This window comes from Vigna umbellata, chromosome 3 (assembly GCF_029865625.1).
Source record: "Vigna umbellata cultivar VRB3 chromosome 3, Vumbellata_1.0, whole genome shotgun sequence".
In the NCBI taxonomy this organism is placed as follows: Eukaryota; Viridiplantae; Streptophyta; class Magnoliopsida; order Fabales; family Fabaceae; genus Vigna; species Vigna umbellata.
In genome coordinates this window covers 2,857,946-2,876,710 of record NC_142167.1, presented here as the reverse complement: position 1 = coordinate 2,876,710, position 18,765 = coordinate 2,857,946, and the positions used below count along the sequence as shown (strand labels likewise).

Here is an 18,765-nt window from a genome sequence, read left to right as displayed (position 1 = left end):
TTTCACATTTTCGATTTTATATTATTTTTTTACTCATTTAAATCTTAGTTTTTGTTAAATAGAATTCATGTGATCCTTTCCATTTTAATGCTATTTAGAAATTGACCACATAACAATCTAATAAAATATTTATTTAGTAGTTTAATTTATATATATATATATATATATATATATATATATATATATATATATATATATATATATTAAATAACGATCAATCCTTTCATAAAATCAACGTTAACATATTTAGAAAGTAAACAATTGCAAGTCCAAACTCTCTGTTCTCTTTCCAACTCCTTCTATAATCATACTGAGATCACCACCTCCTTCAGATCCAATATTACATATCCAAGATTTTTATTTTTGTGTACTACTTCATCGGAGATGATCACACAAATCCAATTATGACTTTTGGATTTCACAAAAAAAATAACATCGTCTCTATATAAAAAGTATAGAAACTCAATTAATTAAGAAAAAAATATAAAAATCAAATTAATAAGTAAGCTTTAAATTTAAATTCATGAACGTCAATTTAAATTTAAAGGAAAGGATGACACTATTTAATAAAAATTGAAACAATGAGTAAAAAAAATATAAACACAAATAAATCAAAACAATATATATATATATATATATATATATATATATATATATATATATATATATATATTATAAAAGGGTTATTTCAAAAATTTTACTGAGAAAAGCTTGTTTGATAATGTATTTCATATTTCTCGGAAAGCATGTTAGAGAACTCTATTCCAAAAATACTTTTACATATATCATGTTTCAAAATTTTCAAAAAACTTGTTTCAAAAAAGTTTAAGAATAAATATCTTAAAATTACTTTTACGAAAAGTACAACTATAATTATTTTAATATTTTAAAATATATTAAAAATTCTTTTTAATTATCAAATTTAGTATAGCTTGAAGATGTAAACGAAACGGCATGAAAACGCAAAAAGAATAAATATAAATGTAAAGATCGAAATAAAAAACAGTCTATTTAATAAGATATTCTTATTTTTTTTCTTAAATATGTAGGAGAAATTATTATTTGAGTTTATATTAATTATTTGCGTTATAAATAATACTGCAAGGTATGGATATTGGTCAGAAAGGTTTAGCTAGACTTTGATAAAATTTCTTATCTAAATTAGGCTATATACCTACCATGCATGGTTGGGCTACCTACTACTTTTTGCAGATACATTCACCAAATTCATCAATGGGCAATGCTGTCATTCTAAGATCATCTAATAATTTCATTTGAAACAGAATCAATTATAGAGATGATGACTCATAAAATAAAAAGTAGTAGAAAGGAAAGCATAATATACCACTCATGAGGAGTTTTCCATACATAAGCCAGATAAGTGTTCAAATCTTGCGTCTACTTCTTGTACTGTGTGAAAGGATTTTATTCTAAAAGATACCATCTTAATATTAATTATTGAAACTAAAAGAAATATATATATAAGTCTTCTATGTTTAAAATTATTTAATTTGTTGTAAAAAAAAATTTACTATGTGTTTCCGACGCGTCTTTCTTCCTTTCGAAAGCTGGGATTGTCTGAGCTGCTTGTCTTTCTTCTCTCTTAGGCATGAATTTGAAGAACCTTGGTTCTTAGTTGAGTATTTAGTGAAGGGTTTCACTGTTGAATGTTTGGGTGTCATAAGTGTGAGTTGAATCTCTCTGGTGGCCCTGACTCTTTATTTATATTGTCTCATGGACCTTAAGCTGATATAAGCCCAATAAAATATAAACAGACTTACCTAAAAATCTGGTTGGTTGTTTATAACCTGCTTATCAATATCTTTAATTAGATATTCTTTGATTATTTCATCATCTACTCGACTATTGACCTAATAACTTAAACATTGGCCCAATTGCGGCCCAATCTTTGACATGATTGACTGTAGTAGATGAACCGAACGGTCATGAGTGAATGGACCGATCGGTACCAAATGTTAACCGTTCGGTCTCCACTAGGTACGATACATTATGTATTTTATATATATGTTTTGCTTGATTTTTCATATTTATGTTTTTATTTTTTATGTGATGACAAATAATTCATGTTTTTATTAATATTAGTCTAGTTAAGATTTCATATTACATAATTATGTTTAATATGATATTGTTTTGGTGCAACAAAATTAACATTTGAAACCTTTAAAAAAACCAAAACACTTAATTAAATTAAATGGTTGTTTTTGATTGATGAATGTCAACACTTATATAATGAGATTAAGAGTATTGTTTAATAGGTCAGGTTCATGATTGAATTGTTAGACAGTTTTAAACTATAATAACTATTATCTTTGATCATATCATACATAAAAAATTGTATATGCACACCTTTAATTATTTTTATTTTTATCCAACACTTGATAAATAATTAATATTTTTAATTTTTTTATTTAACTATTTATAAATTATTTCTTTTTTTTAAATAAAAATAGAATTTTATTGGTTTTAGGCATATGTAAAACAAAAAATAGAATTTACATATATCATCGCCTTGTTTAAATTCTCGTCTTGGTAGATATCATATTTGTTTGATTAGACTATATTTATGTAGTTGAGTCATATTAGTTTAAGAAAAAATTTTACAATACTAAAAAGTTATATATTTATAAAGAAATAAAAATGAACTATTAGTAATTGTGACATAAAAAAATCATAACTTTACCAAAAACAATAGAAGGCATAATGAGGAATTTGTGAGAGAGAAAGGTTGACACAACGAGTGGACATCTATATTTGGTTCAAGTAAGGACTATGCAATTATCAACCACAACAGTGAACACAATAATGACACAAAAAATTATTGATGCACACTTACAAATTTTTAAAATTAGGCTACTAATAAAATTTTAACAAATATAAAATAACATGAATTAATATGCCAATATAATACTTTTATATTGAATTTGTTTTAAATTAATTGATAAGAAGTATATTTTAAATTGTTTATAGTTTAAATTTTGAATAATTTTGAACTCTTGTAATTTTTTTAATGAGTTATTTGGTTATATTATCTAGTTTTAAATATTATAGTTTCGTATTGTATATTATATACTAATGATCCTATGTGTTTTCTTAAAATAGTTTAAATTGAATTCAAAATAAAAATACCATACTTAAATAAACGAGATAATTTCGCTGTATTGATTATGTATCTTAAATTACAGTAATTTGATTTTACTTTAAAAAATAAAATACTAATTTAATACACATTATAAAGACAAATATATAGTAAATATAGTAATTAACATTTGAAGTTATTGTAAGAACTAAAAAATAGAGTATTAAATGTAGTATAATGTTTTAAATAATGATATTCTTTTATTTTATTTCAAAATAATAAACGTTATAAATAGAATTTTCTTACAAAGAGTTTCATTATTTAAAAAGCACCATCTCTCTAAAATCTTCTTTCTTTAAAACATCATCTGTTTTCTTTCTAGAAACTTTAATTCTTTACTCATCTATTGGAAGATCAGACACCGTCTCAGGGTTCCTTGACGCGAGATCTTCACTTCTAGCCGATTGATTTCAAATTTAGAGCAAGTTGGTTTCTATCCTTCGTTCTTAAATTATGGTGTCTTTGCATGTAGGGTTTTTCTTCACTCTTTTGAGATATGAATCTTTTCATAAGGTTCTCTATTGATCAGTGATACTGAGGGTATACTTTGATTAAATTATCATGAATTGTAGGAGCAAATAGAGGTCTTGGAGCCGTAAGAGAAATTTTAAAGTTCTTAGAATTTTTGGACATTTAACTATTGCACATTGTATTTTTTCCAATTTGGTCCCTTTATTTTTATTGTCTCAATTTGGTCCTTGATTTTTATTGTCTCAATTTGGTCCTTGATTTTTATTGTCTCAATTTAGTCTTAATTTTTTTTAAAATTAAACAATTTTGTTCCACTTCAAATTCAAACAAAATTTAATTTTTATATAAATCTTAACAAAATTCTTTTATACAAATTGATATTTTTTATTAGAAAAATAAAAAAGTTATGAACTAACATATGACACATTTTTATTTACTTAGTACTAATGAAAATAACTTAATTGCATTAAAGTTTTCAAAACAAAAAAAATAGAAACAAATAAAAATACAAGGAGCGAATTGAGACATATGTAATGACACGGTGCTTGACAGTGATAAATGACATTATCAATGCCACATCACACTAACATTGTCACGTGACACAATGTCAGCTTGACACATGGCAAAAAATTTTATGTTTCAAAAAACATAAAAAATAAAAATAAATAAAAAAATATTTAAAAAATTCAAAAAAACCATGAGTTAGCACGTGACATCTCTATAACAATGTTAGTACGAAACTAACGGCAAAAATGTAATTGCTACAATTTTTCAACAATAAAGACTCAATTGAGACAAAAAAAAAAGTGTAAGACCTATTTAAAAAAATCACCAAAAATAAAGACTATATGAATTATTAAACCTATAAAGAATAAGAAAAAGCATTAAATAATTTTGTGATAAAAATGTTTATATGATAATATTTAGTAGAAGAATAATACGTGCAACATTTATAAATAGTAAATTAAGGCTTTTTCAATCGAGATATTAAAAGACTTACAAAAAATATATTTTTAAAGACTTTTGTAAGAATGTAATGATTTCTTAAAAGATTTATATCATTAAAATTTTGTGGATTTTATAGAATTTCTAAAATATGAAATTATAGTATTTATAATAAATTTATGAATTTATGTGAAATTAAAGTATGTTTTATATTAAAAAACTAAGTTAAATATATTTTGCACATTATAGGTGGAGTGAATATTATTTTTGAATTTCTTTTACAAAACAACATCTAATTACTTGTAAATAGAATATATAAAGATTGTAAGATGTTTAGACGCGAGTTTTTATAAGATAAGTAAATGCAAAACGTTTTGAACAACAAAACAATAAACTATAGATTTTTATACTGTTTCACTCAACGTAACCTATATGTAGTTCTCTTTTAAGAATTCTAAAGGATGTTTTACTAATCTTTTTTAAGATTACACAAGTTTTACTTTTCAAAGTTTACATCAAGAATTCTCACGACTTCCTAGTCAACACAACTAATCCGAATTTAACCACTTTCGGTTTAGAATGAGTATTCTTATCACTCTTAGTTTCAAAACTAGACAACACACCTAGAAAATAAAAAGTATAAAAAAATAATATCAAAATATAAAAAATTAGGAGTGTAGAAAAAGCATTAGCCTTGTAATAAAACTAAAAGTGTGTTGAAATAAGGATAAGAGAATACAATTTTTGAAAAGAGAGAAAAGAGTTGTTTGAGTGAACAGTGAAAGGAAGAAAGATAGGTTGGAAATTGAACTGTGATTAGGCACTATGGCACTGACTCCATGGAAGTCCATGTGTGAAATCATTACTCTCCTGACTCAACACATGAAGCAGAGGAAAACTTCCCACAAAATTTTCCTTTTGTTTTCTTTGTTTTTGAGTATTTTGGCAAATTGGCAGGCCCAGCAACAATGGCGGGGATCGTGATCCTCAGGAATCTACATGTCACGTCCCTCTCAATCCGCACCGTTTATAGTTAACCAGTCAACTCAATCTTTCAAAGTTGAATGATAGTTACAGTGCATGGAGTCCACAGCATAAGGTGGTGGATTGCCAGAATACCAACCAAGAACAAAGAAGCAAGAACAATTAACACACACACACACACACCAGAGGTTGAACACGTACAGCAAAAACCACAAAGATAAATAGTTCATGCCACTTCGCTGTAAAGTTCCTTCAACACAACAATAACAACGTAGCGTTGACCCATTACTTCGACCATCCTCAAGTCACGGTTCACCTCCACTTTCATGCCCTCATCAATCAATGTTATGTGTTGTGTTATGTTGTCTCTCTGTCTTTTTCTCTCTTATCCTAGTGTTTTGTATTGATTGCTTTGGTGGGTCTATTTATTTTTCTTTGTAACCAAATGGGTTGTAAATAATTTCTCAATTGGTTTCTGCTTCATTCACTTGTTTGCTCTCTCACCGCCAAGCATTCTCTTTAACAACACGGTACTCTTGTTTTTCTTTTTTTTCTGTCTTCTTCTGCTTTGTCTTGAACCTCTCGATTGTCCCGTGTTCACACGTGCTTTTGTGAAACCTTTTTCCTTATTCTCTCTTTTGTTTGCTCAATCATTTCAGCTGTTGTTCTTCCTGGCAAAATCAAGCCAACCCCTCATGCTTTTTTGGTTTGTTTGAGAGAAATGATGGCAGTGGACTATAGTTTTCACTTCCTCAATGGGGTTTATGTGATGATGTTGTTTTGCGTTGGCATTGTACTTGTGAATTCGGTTAATCAAGAGGGGTCAAGTCTCTTGATGTTCAAAGCTTCCCTTCATGACCCAAACAACAATCTCTACAACTGGAACTCGTCTGATTTGACTCCTTGCAATTGGACTGGTGTATATTGCACGGGTTCAGTGGTAACTTGTGTAAAACTTTACCAGCTTAATCTATCTGGTACTTTGGCTCCCACCATCTGCAATCTTCCAAAGCTGCTCGAGTTGAATTTGTCAAAAAATTTCATCTCTGGCCCCATTCCTGATGGTTTTGTTGACTGTGGTAGTTTGGAGGTTTTGGACCTTTGCACAAATAGGCTTCACGGACCCCTTCTGGCCCCTCTTTGGAAAATCACAACACTTAAAAAGCTCTATCTGTGTGAAAACTATATGTATGATGAAGTGCTGGAGGAGCTTGGGAATTTGGTGTCACTTGAGGAGCTAGTCATCTATAGCAATAATTTAACTGGGAGAATTCCCTCTTCAATAAGAAAGTTGAAGCAGCTTAGAGTTATAAGGGCCGGTCTGAATGCCCTCTCAGGACCAATACCTACTGAAATCAGTGAATGTGAGAGCTTGGAGATATTGGGGTTGGCACAGAATCAGCTAGATGGTTCTATTCCAAGGGAGCTTCAAAAGCTTCAGAACCTCACTACTATACTTCTGTGGCAAAATTCTTTCTCTGGAGAGATTCCTCCTGAGATTGGAAACATTAGTAGCTTGGAATTGCTTGCTTTGCACCAAAATTTACTAACTGGTGGTGTCCCCAGGGAACTGGGAAAGCTGTCCCAGTTGAAGAGGTTGTACATGTACACCAACATGCTGAACGGAACAATTCCACCTGAGCTAGGAAACTGCACAAATGCTATTGAGATAGACCTATCTGAAAATCATTTGATTGGGATCATTCCCAAGGAGCTGGGCCTAATCTCTAATCTTAGCTTGCTTCATCTGTTTGAAAACAACCTGCAGGGTCATATTCCAAGGGAGCTCGGTCAGTTAAGGGTGCTAAGAAATTTAGACCTGTCACTAAATAACTTGACTGGTACAATTCCACTTGAATTTGAAAACCTTACACATATGGAAGATTTGCAGCTATTTGACAATCAACTTGAAGGTGTGATTCCTCCTCGGCTTGGAGCTATTAGGAACCTTACTATTCTTGATATATCTGCAAACAACCTTTTTGGTATGATACCTCTTCATCTTTGTGGATATCAGAAGCTACAATTCCTGAGCCTTGGGTCAAATAGGTTATTTGGAAATATTCCTTATAGCCTCAAAACGTGCAAATCTCTTGTGCAGCTTATGCTGGGGGACAACCAGCTGACAGGAAGCCTGCCTGTTGAACTGTATGAACTTCACAATCTCACTGCACTTGAACTCTATCAGAATCGATTTTCTGGGATGATAAACACCGGGATAGGTCAACTCAGGAATCTAGAGAGGCTTCTCTTGTCAGCTAACTACTTTGAAGGCTATCTACCGCCTGAGATTGGAAGTTTGAAACAACTTGTCACATTCAATGTTTCCTCTAACCGTTTCAGTGGAAGCATTCCTCAAGATTTGGGAAACTGTGTTAGACTGCAGAGGCTTGATCTTAGCAGGAACCACTTCACTGGTATGCTTCCAAATGAAATTGGAAGCCTGGTGAACTTGGAGCTCTTAAAAGTTTCTGATAACGTCCTCTCAGGAGAAATACCAGGCTCTTTGGGGAATCTTATTCGGCTCACAGACCTGGAACTAGGTGGCAACCAATTTTCAGGAAGCATTTCTATTCATTTGGGAAGACTTGCGGCCCTTCAGATTGCTCTTAACCTGAGCCACAACAAACTTTCTGGGTCAATTCCTGATAGTCTTGGGAACTTACAAATGCTAGAGTCACTTTATCTCAATGACAATCAACTTATTGGTGAGATTCCAACATCAATTGGTGACCTTCTCAGTCTTGTAGTGTGCAATGTATCTAACAACAAGCTAGTAGGAACTGTTCCAGACACCACTACATTTAGAAAGATGGATTTCACGAACTTCGCTGGGAACAACGGTTTGTGCCGTGTCGGTACCAGTCATTGCCATCCATCAATAGCTTCCTCTCATGCTGCAAAACAAAGCTGGATCAGAAATGGTTCCTCGAGGGAAAAAATAGTGAGCATTATTTCCGGGGTTGTAGGACTAGTTTCTCTTATTTTCATAGTGTGGATATGTTTGGCTATGAGGCACCGTGGCCATGATGCTTTTGTCTCACTTGAAGGGCAAACTAACACTCATGTCTTGGATAACTACTACTTTCCTAAAGAAGGGTTTACATACCAGGATCTCTTGGAAGCCACTGGCAACTTTTCAGAAAATGCAGTTCTAGGAAGAGGAGCTTGTGGCACTGTGTACAAGGCTATTATGAGTGATGGTGAAGTGATTGCTGTTAAAAAGCTGAATTCGCGAGGAGAAGGAGCAAATAATGTTGACCGAAGCTTCCTTGCCGAGATTTCAACTCTTGGTAAGATCAGGCACAGGAACATTGTGAAGCTGTATGGATTTTGCTACCATGAGGATTCTAATCTTCTCCTATATGAATACATGGAAAATGGAAGCCTTGGTGAACAACTTCATTCAAGTGCAATCACTTGTGCACTGGATTGGAGTAGTCGATATAAAATTGCTCTTGGAGCAGCAGAAGGCTTATGCTATCTTCATTATGACTGCAAACCTCAAATTATTCACCGTGACATAAAGTCTAACAACATATTACTTGATGAGGTGTTTCAGGCTCACGTTGGAGACTTTGGCTTGGCAAAGTTGATTGATTTTTCTTTCTCAAAATCCATGTCTGCTGTGGCTGGTTCCTATGGCTACATTGCCCCAGGTGAGAAAATGTTCATTACATAGGTGCAGTAATTACAGCAGTTTTACCTGTCAAAGTAATTGAGTGACATTTTAATCTTTTGTTATGATTTACTTTACGATACTGGTTTTAGTCAGATGTGACAATGCTTTGGAGGGAAAAAAATTATTAAAATGCAGGCCACATAAAGACATGAAAATGTTTAATGCAAATTATTATGAGTTGATATTATGGTGAGCTAAACAGGTCATACTTTTACCAAATTTTGGCACAACAGATAAATTGTTGAGTCTTGGCTGTGTATGAAAAAGGGTTTGTTCTATTTTCATCAGCAGTAACACTCATTGTAATCCTTCTGTTTCATATGGTAGCTTAATTACTTTTTTCAGAATACGCTTACACGATGAAGGTGACTGAGAAGTGTGACATCTATAGCTTTGGGGTAGTTTTGCTTGAACTAGTTACTGGGAGGTCACCTGTTCAACCTTTGGAACAAGGTGGTGACCTAGTCACCTGTGTGAGAAGAGCAATTCAAGCATCAGTACCAACATCTGAATTATTTGACAAGAGATTGAATCTTAGTGCTCCAAAGACAGTTGAAGAAATGTCTCTTGTTCTCAAAATTGCCCTGTTTTGTACCAGCACGTCTCCACTTAATAGGCCTACTATGAGAGAGGTCATTGCAATGTTGATTGATGCCAGGGAATATGTCAGCAACTCACCAACCTCTCCTACATCAGAGTCTCCATTGGATGAGGATGATGCCATTTCTTCCAAAGGTTAGAAAACTTGAATGTTCATAATCATATTTGTTTCGGCTAATGCCTGAAAATATTATGGCTTGGGTTTACAAATAAAGGATCAATTCACCTAATGCATTTTGGAATCTGTATGTGGTAACCTATTCATGTTTATATTCAAAGGCATTGTTTTGAATTCAGTTTCCTCATAGACTGTTTCTCAGTTTTCTATGCTATTACTGTCCTGTTTGCAATGTGCTCTAATCTACCACTTCACATTTAACTATTTGTTGGGAATCCAAGTGTGAGTCTAAGTCTCACATTTAATAGAAATGAAAGAGTAGAGCATTATAGAAAATAAAGGTCAAAGACCTATTAATCCATTGTCTTAAGATTTTGGATAGAGAATGGTATCAATCCCTTATATGGTTCGGGCTCAGATCTCATTAGTGTTTGTATCTCCCCAGTGAACCTCTTTCTTGATAGACCCAACACTATTGAGTAATGAAGGTTAAATTATTTCATTGATAGATATCGTTCATCTAAGTTAATACTGCACGGTGTATACAGGCATAAACAAGAGTTCGCAAAGAAGAAAGCCAGTAACAGTCCTCCAAGTTATTACATTATTTTTCTCTGGTTCCATTTGCATACATTCTCAAAATATCTAGTTTATTCCAAAGTTGTTGTCTTGATCAATGTACTGATATTTTGGAAAACTAATTGGCTTGTTGTCATGGTTTGTGCAGATGATGGTGCTAAGTCGTAAGTTATAAACTCATTTATAGAGAGCATGTTTTTGGTACAGCTTCATTTCTACATGCTTGAGTCTCGGACAAAAAGGTTCCTTGGCTCAACTGAATAAGTAGCTTAACCTAAGATAATGTCACAATCAATTTGTTATACCTTCAGATGTATGACCATTCTATTAATATAACAAACCTCACTCTTCTCAATCAGGCATCCATTATTTGATGTATATGATAATGAGTTTGAACACAGATCGTCCAAAAGTAGGTTCATTCTGCTTATTGTTTATTGTTTTACACAATTTGGCTAAATGTAAGCTGTAAAGTTCTGATACGCCTTCTTATTTTCCCACGAGGCTTGTAATTGTAGAGATTCTAATTTGCAGCATTAAAGCTGTTTAATGTCACATGTATATTTCTTTGTAGAAAGTATGGGTTTTCTTATTTCAAGTTTCAAATGGACGTGGAAATTTGATGTCTATCTTACTCTCTTCATACAAGTTAAATTTAAAATCTGTGTATATTTATGAGGAAAAAGATAACTCCAAAACTTACTCGGGTTTTGAGGGTGGTAAAAGAAAAGATGAAAAATAAAACCAATGGTGCATCATTGTAATTATTGTCCACTTTATTTTGGATTATATGTGATAAGAGATGGAGATAAAATGACTTTAAAATCATCCTTCACCCCGGCTTATCACGAATCCATACTTGTATTTGAAAAAAAAATATAGGATGAAACTGAATTTGACTCAATTAATGTGACTTAAATAGATTTCAAACGGATTGAAGGTGAATTGATTGGTAACTCATCAATAATAATATTTTATTGTTTTTCCATCACTTTTTATTATTATAATTGTTTATTATTTTTTTGTTGGTAGATTAACAATTTAATCTTTTTAAATATTAAGAATGTTCAATAATATTGAATAATTTGTATTCTTAATTTATTTATTTGTCCAATTATATTAATTAACACTATGATTTTAAGCATATCATATTTGCTTATCATGATATATGAAAAAAACTATCATATTATATACTTTGCTTAATCGATTATTTCAACCAGAGATGTAATGTTCAATCTGTTTAAACTCATGATTCATTTACAAACAATGAATGCATATATCAAGTATCAAGCACAAACACAATAAGGATAAATCAATTGTTGTCTCAAGCACAAACACAATAAGAATAAATCAATTATGTCATTTGTTGTGAAAGAAATCATAAAGCATTTTTTTTTCATCATAAAAAACATAGGTATTTAGGATAGATATGGCTCCTCCTCAACACTAATAATAAGAGTTCTTTTAGGAAGGATATTTATTCTTATCTTTCATTTGAGGCGTTGGAGGAAGTTAATTAGCTTTTAGAAATGTTACCTTAGCAACTTAATTATATATTTATTTACAATATGAAGGTGTTTAAGTCCTTTATTTGTGACAAACTCCATCTAAAAACATGATAGTTTGTTAGAGCATAATAGTTTCCATGTCGACATCAAACTTCTTTCACCTCCAGTTAACCTGACAAATTCCAATGAGAGATTTGAAAGTTTTCAAAAAATTTAATACGGTTTTGATATATTAAATAGAAAAAATTATATTATGTAAGAACAAAAGAATTATAATATCAAAGTTAAAATTATATGTAAAATATAACTGTATCCCATATTTATACAAGCTTTAGCAATTATATCTTACAATCAAGATAATTTTTTGTTGTGTTAATTATGTATTAATAAATTAATCATATGATACATTTCTTACTATGAAAACTTTATTATTCTTAAACATCCATAGTCAAATATTTCTATAACCATATTGGCCTTAAACCGCCGTAGTCAAATGCTACTTATAAATCAAGATAATCATGTAAAGACTCAACTAGAATTTTTGTAGATTGATGCTTCCATCTAATAATCAATAGCTGAGAAAACTTTTTCACAAAGATACAAATTCATTTTTCATGTTCCTTAAAAGGTGACACAAGAAATCAACTTCATCTATCCACACATCACAAAAGAATAAAAGAAAATAAAAAATCTAAATCAATACAACTTTCAGATCCACCCCCTTTCCTTTTCCTTTTGACTGTTCTTTTGTTGAATATCTCTAGTTCCTCCTTTTCTACAACCTACTTGCCCCCTTGGTGCCAATCTACCCCTACTTCCAATGGAAACTCTAACTTTCTCCATCCCAACATTTACACCAACCTTCCTCATGTGCTGATGAAGTGGAGACTTCACTTGGATTTTCTTATGAAGGCTTCTTCTTAGTATGCTACCTATCCTCTTAGCGCCAATTCTAACTTCTTTGGGACTCTCACAATGAGTCTGTGCAGGAACACAGTTTGTTTCTACTTCCCCAATGACATCTTTCTGGTCAACTTGGTTTGTTAAATTTGGTAACAGTGGTGATTGGAACTGTGTTAAGCTAGGAATACTTGGGAGTGGAATCAGAGAGTTTCTCCTTGAAGCAATAGCTGAAGGAACACGTGGTGCCATCATGCAGATGGAAGAAGCTCTTCCAGGCCTCTTTGGCAGTAGGGCTTTTTCAGCCATGTCAGGATTGTTTTCTTTCTCAGCATGGTCAATGCACTTGATGGAGCTCTCCATCGTAGCAAAGGGCATAAAAGGTTTAATGAGGTTGCTTTCTGTGAGTGGTTTAGCAGAATTAATTTGTTGGTCTTTGCACCATCCACCACTCACTGAATCATTGAAATTCTTGAGACTTCCTAGAGGTCGACTTGCGAGTGCTGATCTCATAAGTGCATTATTTTGCTCTTCTTGATGTTTCATTTGGTGCTGCTCAGCTATCTTTGAGTCTACATGTTGACGTGCCAACTTTCTTTCAATCAGAAGCTGTGATTCCAGTTCCTTGACCTTTCACATGATACAATGATGAGATACTCACAAGTGAAGTAGAAGCCATATAAAGGAAGACTACGTATAAGCATAAATTTTTTAAATTTGCGCTTTGATATGATACCTTCTCTTGCAGATTTTTGTTTCTGATATCTCTTTCCTTCATCTTGGACTCTAATCCATGGATTGTTTCCTCCATCTTCTTGATTTGCATATCCTTCATCTTTATCTCTTGTTTAACTTTATCAGCCTAAAAAAGATGAGTAAAAAGAAAGATATCAATTAAGCAGTGAAATGTTAATACTTACTTTATGAATACAACAGCATTCCATCAACCATACAATTTGTTTGTGTCTCAAAAGCTCAACAGTGTCCAAATGCTTTCTTGCAGGGCCCAATTCTATTCCTCTTACTCTACTAGCAAAATTAAGAGAGCAAATTGTCTCACTTAAATCGTTTTCATTAGGACTGATCTGTACAAACATGAGTGCTTTTGAATCTCCTCCTACAAAAACAAAATTTTTCATCAAAATTTATAATATTTGTTTACATGCGGAGGACAGAAACTAGGCATGGAGATTCTATAAGATGTATAGATAAGTACCTAATGAGTCTTGCAACAAGTGTGTAAGCTTAGAGTTCCTGCATCATGAAGATCGTTAAAAACTTCAGTACCAACCAATAGAAACAAAATTTCAAAGCTGCAAGATGGGCCAATATTTGTATTTCCATGACCTGAATGGGATGTGTGAACTTTTCGTTGCAAGAGCTGATATGACATCACCAAGTGCAGACAGAGACCTGTTAATATTCTGTGTCTCCTTCAATCTATCACCATGAACTTCTGTCTTTGCCACTCGTTCACTGCCCGCTAGATCCACCAACCATAGCTTGCTTCTCGTGCATTCCCCATTCAACAAATTCTCTCCCTTAACCATAACACAGTGAATGCTGTATACAGAAAGAACATCTCACCATTAAGTAGTGTTTCTCTAACACCATAATATTTAAATAAGGATTAGGAATGTAATTAAAAAGAGCTGAAGCTGACCAGTGTGATCGACTGCTATGCTCATTGGAATTGGTTGAGCTTATTGCCCTTGCATTGCTTCCAGTTTGTAGGACTTCCCAGACTTCAGTCATATTATTCACACGTGCCTCAACCAACCCTGGAATGTGATGTATTCCTTCACTAGCTTGCCTTATTTCAAGTCTACAATTAACCATATTTTGGTGAACTACGCCAAAAACTATTCTGAAAAGCTTACAGAATACCCCAAACTAAGTTTCCCTTAATTTCCTTGTCGATGTTTTTGAAAGTACTATTAGGTTAAAAAGAGCAAGAAAATTAGGCAATTGGTTAGTAGTACCTTTTTGCAGCTGATCCTTGATGATTTCCTGCAACCAGCAAATCTCTTATTTGCTCATTGTACACTTCTAAGACACTTACTGAAATATCATAACAATAAAACTTCTGTCTCTCCTTGATTATGTCGAACATTTTTTCGAGAGTCCTAAAGTTTACACCTCGAGCCTCTTCACTGCCCTCCATTGTGAAAGTTTTTCCTGTTCCAGTCTGTCCATATGCAAAAATGCATACGTTGAATCCATCTAAAACTGATGTCGCAAACGGTGCTGTGTCTTCAAAAATATCAGCTATAATAAAAGAAAACAATACAAATGAGTCAAAATGAATCTCCAACAATACTAAAAATTCACGGCTTTAACCAAGAGTTACCTTGTTCAGCTTGGGGATCAAAGACAGCATCGAACTTGAAAGTCTTTTTAGGAGCTCCATTTGACATTACAGTTAGCTCACCATCTTTCGCAGATTCAAAATCTAAGGCCATGGTTGCTCCTGCGGCTATCTCTTCAGCATTGAGAGGCCTACAACGGCAAAAGACCCTTATGTTTCCTGTGAAGAAGAATAGTGAGTGAATCATTCTACATATTATTTTTATCCAACAAACTCTAGCAAAACAATATCTGCACAGCTTACCTCTCAACTCCAAAACCTTGTTGTAAAGCTCTTTCCGTTCCTTAACCCCTTCGGCATATTTGGACTTGAGATCTTCAAGGGACTCCAGTTGCTCATTTACTATAACATATAATTAGGAATTAGATCATGCACAAATGAAAAACCGCAAACTGTAGCGTGTACAAGATTGAAAGCCGTATTGCAGCAACATCTACTTACTTTTGGACCTGATAATATGCCCCATTTCTTTCATATCTGCTTGATAGTTTTTGCTTTCCTCAGCTTCTTCTAATAGCTTCATGTGTTCCATTTTCAAAATCTGTAGAATGAAATTGTTTAACGCATTTAAATATATCCTTAACCTTTTCAATTTGTTTGGTCACTCAATTTAGTTAGCATATCGGTACCTTCAATTTCCTTGTTAAATCTCTCAGTGACGAAAACCACCTACTTTTCTCTTTCACTTGTCCCTCAATGGCAAATGCTGCATAGCAAAATATTGGTTAATTACATCAACAAAACCTTATGCTTTTAGTTATATAATATATAACTACAGAAAGAGAGAAAGGGAAATACCCAAAGATCCTACGTGCATGGACTTGCGCATTAGCTCATTCTGAAGCTCTTTCAAGGAGTTCCAAGCTTCTTGACACTCTTTACTCTTCTGTTGATTCTCCTTCTTGACCTCTCCTAACTCCCTCCTTGTTTCTGCCAGCTCCTTTCTCTGACACTCAAAGTCTCTTTTCAGCCTTTTAAGTTTCTCTTCTACCCCAATATCATCAGCATCCTACAAAAACATCATTGTTTAGGGCACATTATCACTCTCATTTCTCTTGCTCAAAACAAAAATCGACCACTATTCACACAGAAGCATACTTCTGAGAACCCCAATTCTGCCTCCTCAGACACTCCATTATCTTCTGTCATCTCAGCATCTCCTGAGTTTGTAGCAAAATTTAGTTAAACAACAACCAGGAGTTTGAACTATAACCAGCAGCAGCGTAAAATGCCCAACCATGTTCAAATTTCAAAACATGTATTCACAATTAGAGATAAAAAGATTTGAACTTACTTGGAGGGGAATCATGGGGTGCCTCATCCTTGGTTAGAAGGGGTGGAAGAAGTTCAAAGGAGGCTTCAGGGCTCAGAAGCTCTTCCTCTTGCTCAAAAGTTTGACAGAGGTTGGAGAATTTAACAGTTGGCATCTTAGGGCCATTGTCAACTTCAACTTGAGACCCCTTGATTCCATACTCTAGAGAAAGCTCCACAGATGACTCCACATTCTTGTAATATTGGTTCTTCAAAAACTCAGGGGAATCACAACAGCTAATTCCAGCAATATCCGGTGAGCCACCACAAATAACCAAATCTGGGGATGCTAGAGAATACCCCAAAATAGATCTTCCTGTAACAATATTAGCCCATCACATTCTAACATAGTTTAACAATATTAGTCCTCAGGCAACACAAAATTTTAAAATTAAAGAAAAAACAAAACAAAAAGTGAAAAAAGCTTGAATTGTGCTAGAAAATTCCAAGCCCATTACCATCAAACACATCTTTCACAATTGGGTCATCGAACTTCATGCTGTTCCCTTCCAAACCTCCATTTTCCCGAGAAAATCCTGGAGCAGCAATTCCCAGCCCTCCTAAAATCACAAAAATAGGGTTCATCCAAGACCAGTAAAGATTCACCATTAGAACAAAAATATTTCATATTTTGATCTCAGTTCAGTGCCCTAACCGATACTGGCACTGTCACCACACACGGGCACATCCTCCATAGCCAAACTCCGAGAGCTCAGTGATGTTTGCGAAAGAGCTGTCACGTCAAAAAGAAGACAAAAAGTCACAAGCAAACCAAAAGGGTGAACGAGGAGATCATCAAATTCAAAACTTGGGAGTTGGAATCACTTTTTCGGTTGCTTCTACAAGAGAGAGAAAGGAAGAAAGAAAATGAATGAGAAAAGTTGAAGGGTACTTTCTTACAATTGGAACAGCGAGTATAAGAAGAGGATTCTTGTTGCAAAGAAACGTCGGTGAGAAGAAGTGGGTCATGGTCATAGCGACGCCATTGATTAGTATCCTCCATTGTTAGAATGACCAAACTGTTTGAACTTTGAATTCAGCAAGAATAATATAATTACGATAAAAATAAGTCGCAGAATAAATGAAAAGAAGGGTTATGATAACGATGATTGATGGTAAAAAAAGTGGAAGCTTTTTTCTGAAATAGAAAATTTTGATTTGGTTAGAAGGAAAGTGAGTGTGAAGATGGAACTTACCTTAACGAAAATTCGACCGTTGGGGTTTTAAATTTGAAATGGTGCAAGCGGGACAGAATTTACAGAAATCAGTTACAAAACGTGGATTTGGATTCTTGGTGGAGTTTCTGCTTTCTACTTTGGATAGTAACTTTGGATTCTTTGAAATACAGCAATGTTATTGGAACATGGGACTCGTTAAGTACTTTTTTTTTTTACTTTGGTGATGATGATGATAATTTGTTAATGTGTCTTTTCGTTGACATGAGTTGGAATGACTTATAGTAAAAAATAAATTATTTTCATCTCTATTCAAAACATTATTGAGTTTAAAATTAAATTTCGAATTAATAATTTAAGATAACTTGTGTTTAAATCAAATATTTATATTGATTTTTGTGTTTTCTGTTATTTTTTTATATCATTTTTTTATTCTTATGTATGTATCTATATTAACTTTTTAAAATAATAAGAAAGTAGAAAAATAATTATTGTAATTATAATTAGAATTCGTTTAAAATATAGGTTTTCATAGAATCAATTATTTCTTTAAGAAAAAGTTTTCTTAAAAAAATATGAATTTTGGCACTTATGTTAATCTTAAAAATAGTCAGTAAAGTTTTCTTATACCAAAATATTCTTCTTCTTTTTTTCTTTTTAAAGACACTAGTCCTTATTTTATTTTTTTGCTTTTTCAAAAGAAAGTTGTGAATTTTATTTTTCGTTTTGTTTTATAAATATCCAATTATCCAGCAGGAAATGTTTAGTTTAAATACAATTATATTTATTTAATTAAAAGAAAGATATGTTAAAGAATAAAAGTTTAGATCAGTGATAAGGATATAAAAATTAAGTTTCCATCAAAGAAAAATTAATTGTAAAGTCAATTTAGACAGAGAGAGAAATTCAAGAAGATTACTAGATATATTTCATCCTAAAAATTAAAGTCAACTTTTTTACTATTGAA

At 32.7% G+C, this 18,765-nt stretch overlaps 2 protein-coding genes across 3 annotated transcripts; one reads left to right on the top strand and one right to left on the bottom strand.

The window, feature by feature from the left end:
* Positions 1-5,189: 5,189 nt before the first annotated feature.
* LOC124832947 (Leucine-rich receptor-like protein kinase family protein) lies at positions 5,190-11,113 on the top strand. Of its 2 annotated transcripts, XM_047307298.2 has the most exons (4): positions 5,192-6,087; positions 6,217-9,216; positions 9,585-9,974; positions 10,685-11,113. In XM_047307298.2, the coding sequence occupies exons 2-4, from the start codon at positions 6,279-6,281 to the stop codon at positions 10,702-10,704; spliced, it is 3,348 nt and encodes a 1,115-aa protein (XP_047163254.1). In that variant the 5' UTR covers positions 5,192-6,087; positions 6,217-6,278; the 3' UTR covers positions 10,705-11,113. The 2 variants fall into 2 exon arrangements, with proteins under 2 accessions (XP_087967072.1, XP_047163254.1); XM_088110946.1 differs by lacking the exon at positions 10,685-11,113 and having other exon boundaries at positions 5,190-6,087; positions 9,585-9,979.
* Positions 11,114-12,565: 1,452 nt separating this feature from the next.
* Positions 12,566-17,778, bottom strand: LOC124832948 (Di-glucose binding protein with Kinesin motor domain-containing protein). Its single transcript, XM_047307300.2, has 17 exons — positions 17,524-17,778; positions 17,279-17,356; positions 17,082-17,183; positions 16,607-16,939; positions 16,411-16,472; positions 16,111-16,321; positions 15,942-16,018; positions 15,754-15,853; positions 15,556-15,654; positions 15,295-15,471; positions 14,927-15,212; positions 14,608-14,769; positions 14,292-14,507; positions 14,161-14,198; positions 13,898-14,061; positions 13,681-13,806; positions 12,566-13,574 (listed from the first exon to the last, which is right to left on the bottom strand). The coding sequence occupies exons 1-17, from the start codon at positions 17,624-17,626 to the stop codon at positions 12,753-12,755; spliced, it is 3,156 nt and encodes a 1,051-aa protein (XP_047163256.1). The 5' UTR covers positions 17,627-17,778; the 3' UTR covers positions 12,566-12,752.
* Positions 17,779-18,765: the final 987 nt, after the last annotated feature.

Coding starts and splice junctions, on each gene's coding strand:
- LOC124832948 (XM_047307300.2), bottom strand. CDS start 17,626: ATGGAGGATACTAATCAATGGCGTCGCTATGACCATGACCCACTTCTT. Junction 15,854..15,941: donor ATTTAACAAGGAAATTGAAG/GTACCGATATGC, acceptor TTCATTCTACAG/ATTTTGAAAATGGAACACAT. Junction 15,213..15,294: donor TGATCCCCAAGCTGAACAAG/GTAACTCTTGGT, acceptor CTTTTATTATAG/CTGATATTTTTGAAGACACA.
- LOC124832947 (XM_047307298.2), top strand. CDS start 6,279: ATGATGGCAGTGGACTATAGTTTTCACTTCCTCAATGGGGTTTATGTG. Junction 9,217..9,584: donor CTATGGCTACATTGCCCCAG/GTGAGAAAATGT, acceptor TACTTTTTTCAG/AATACGCTTACACGATGAAG. Junction 9,975..10,684: donor TGATGCCATTTCTTCCAAAG/GTTAGAAAACTT, acceptor TGGTTTGTGCAG/ATGATGGTGCTAAGTCGTAA.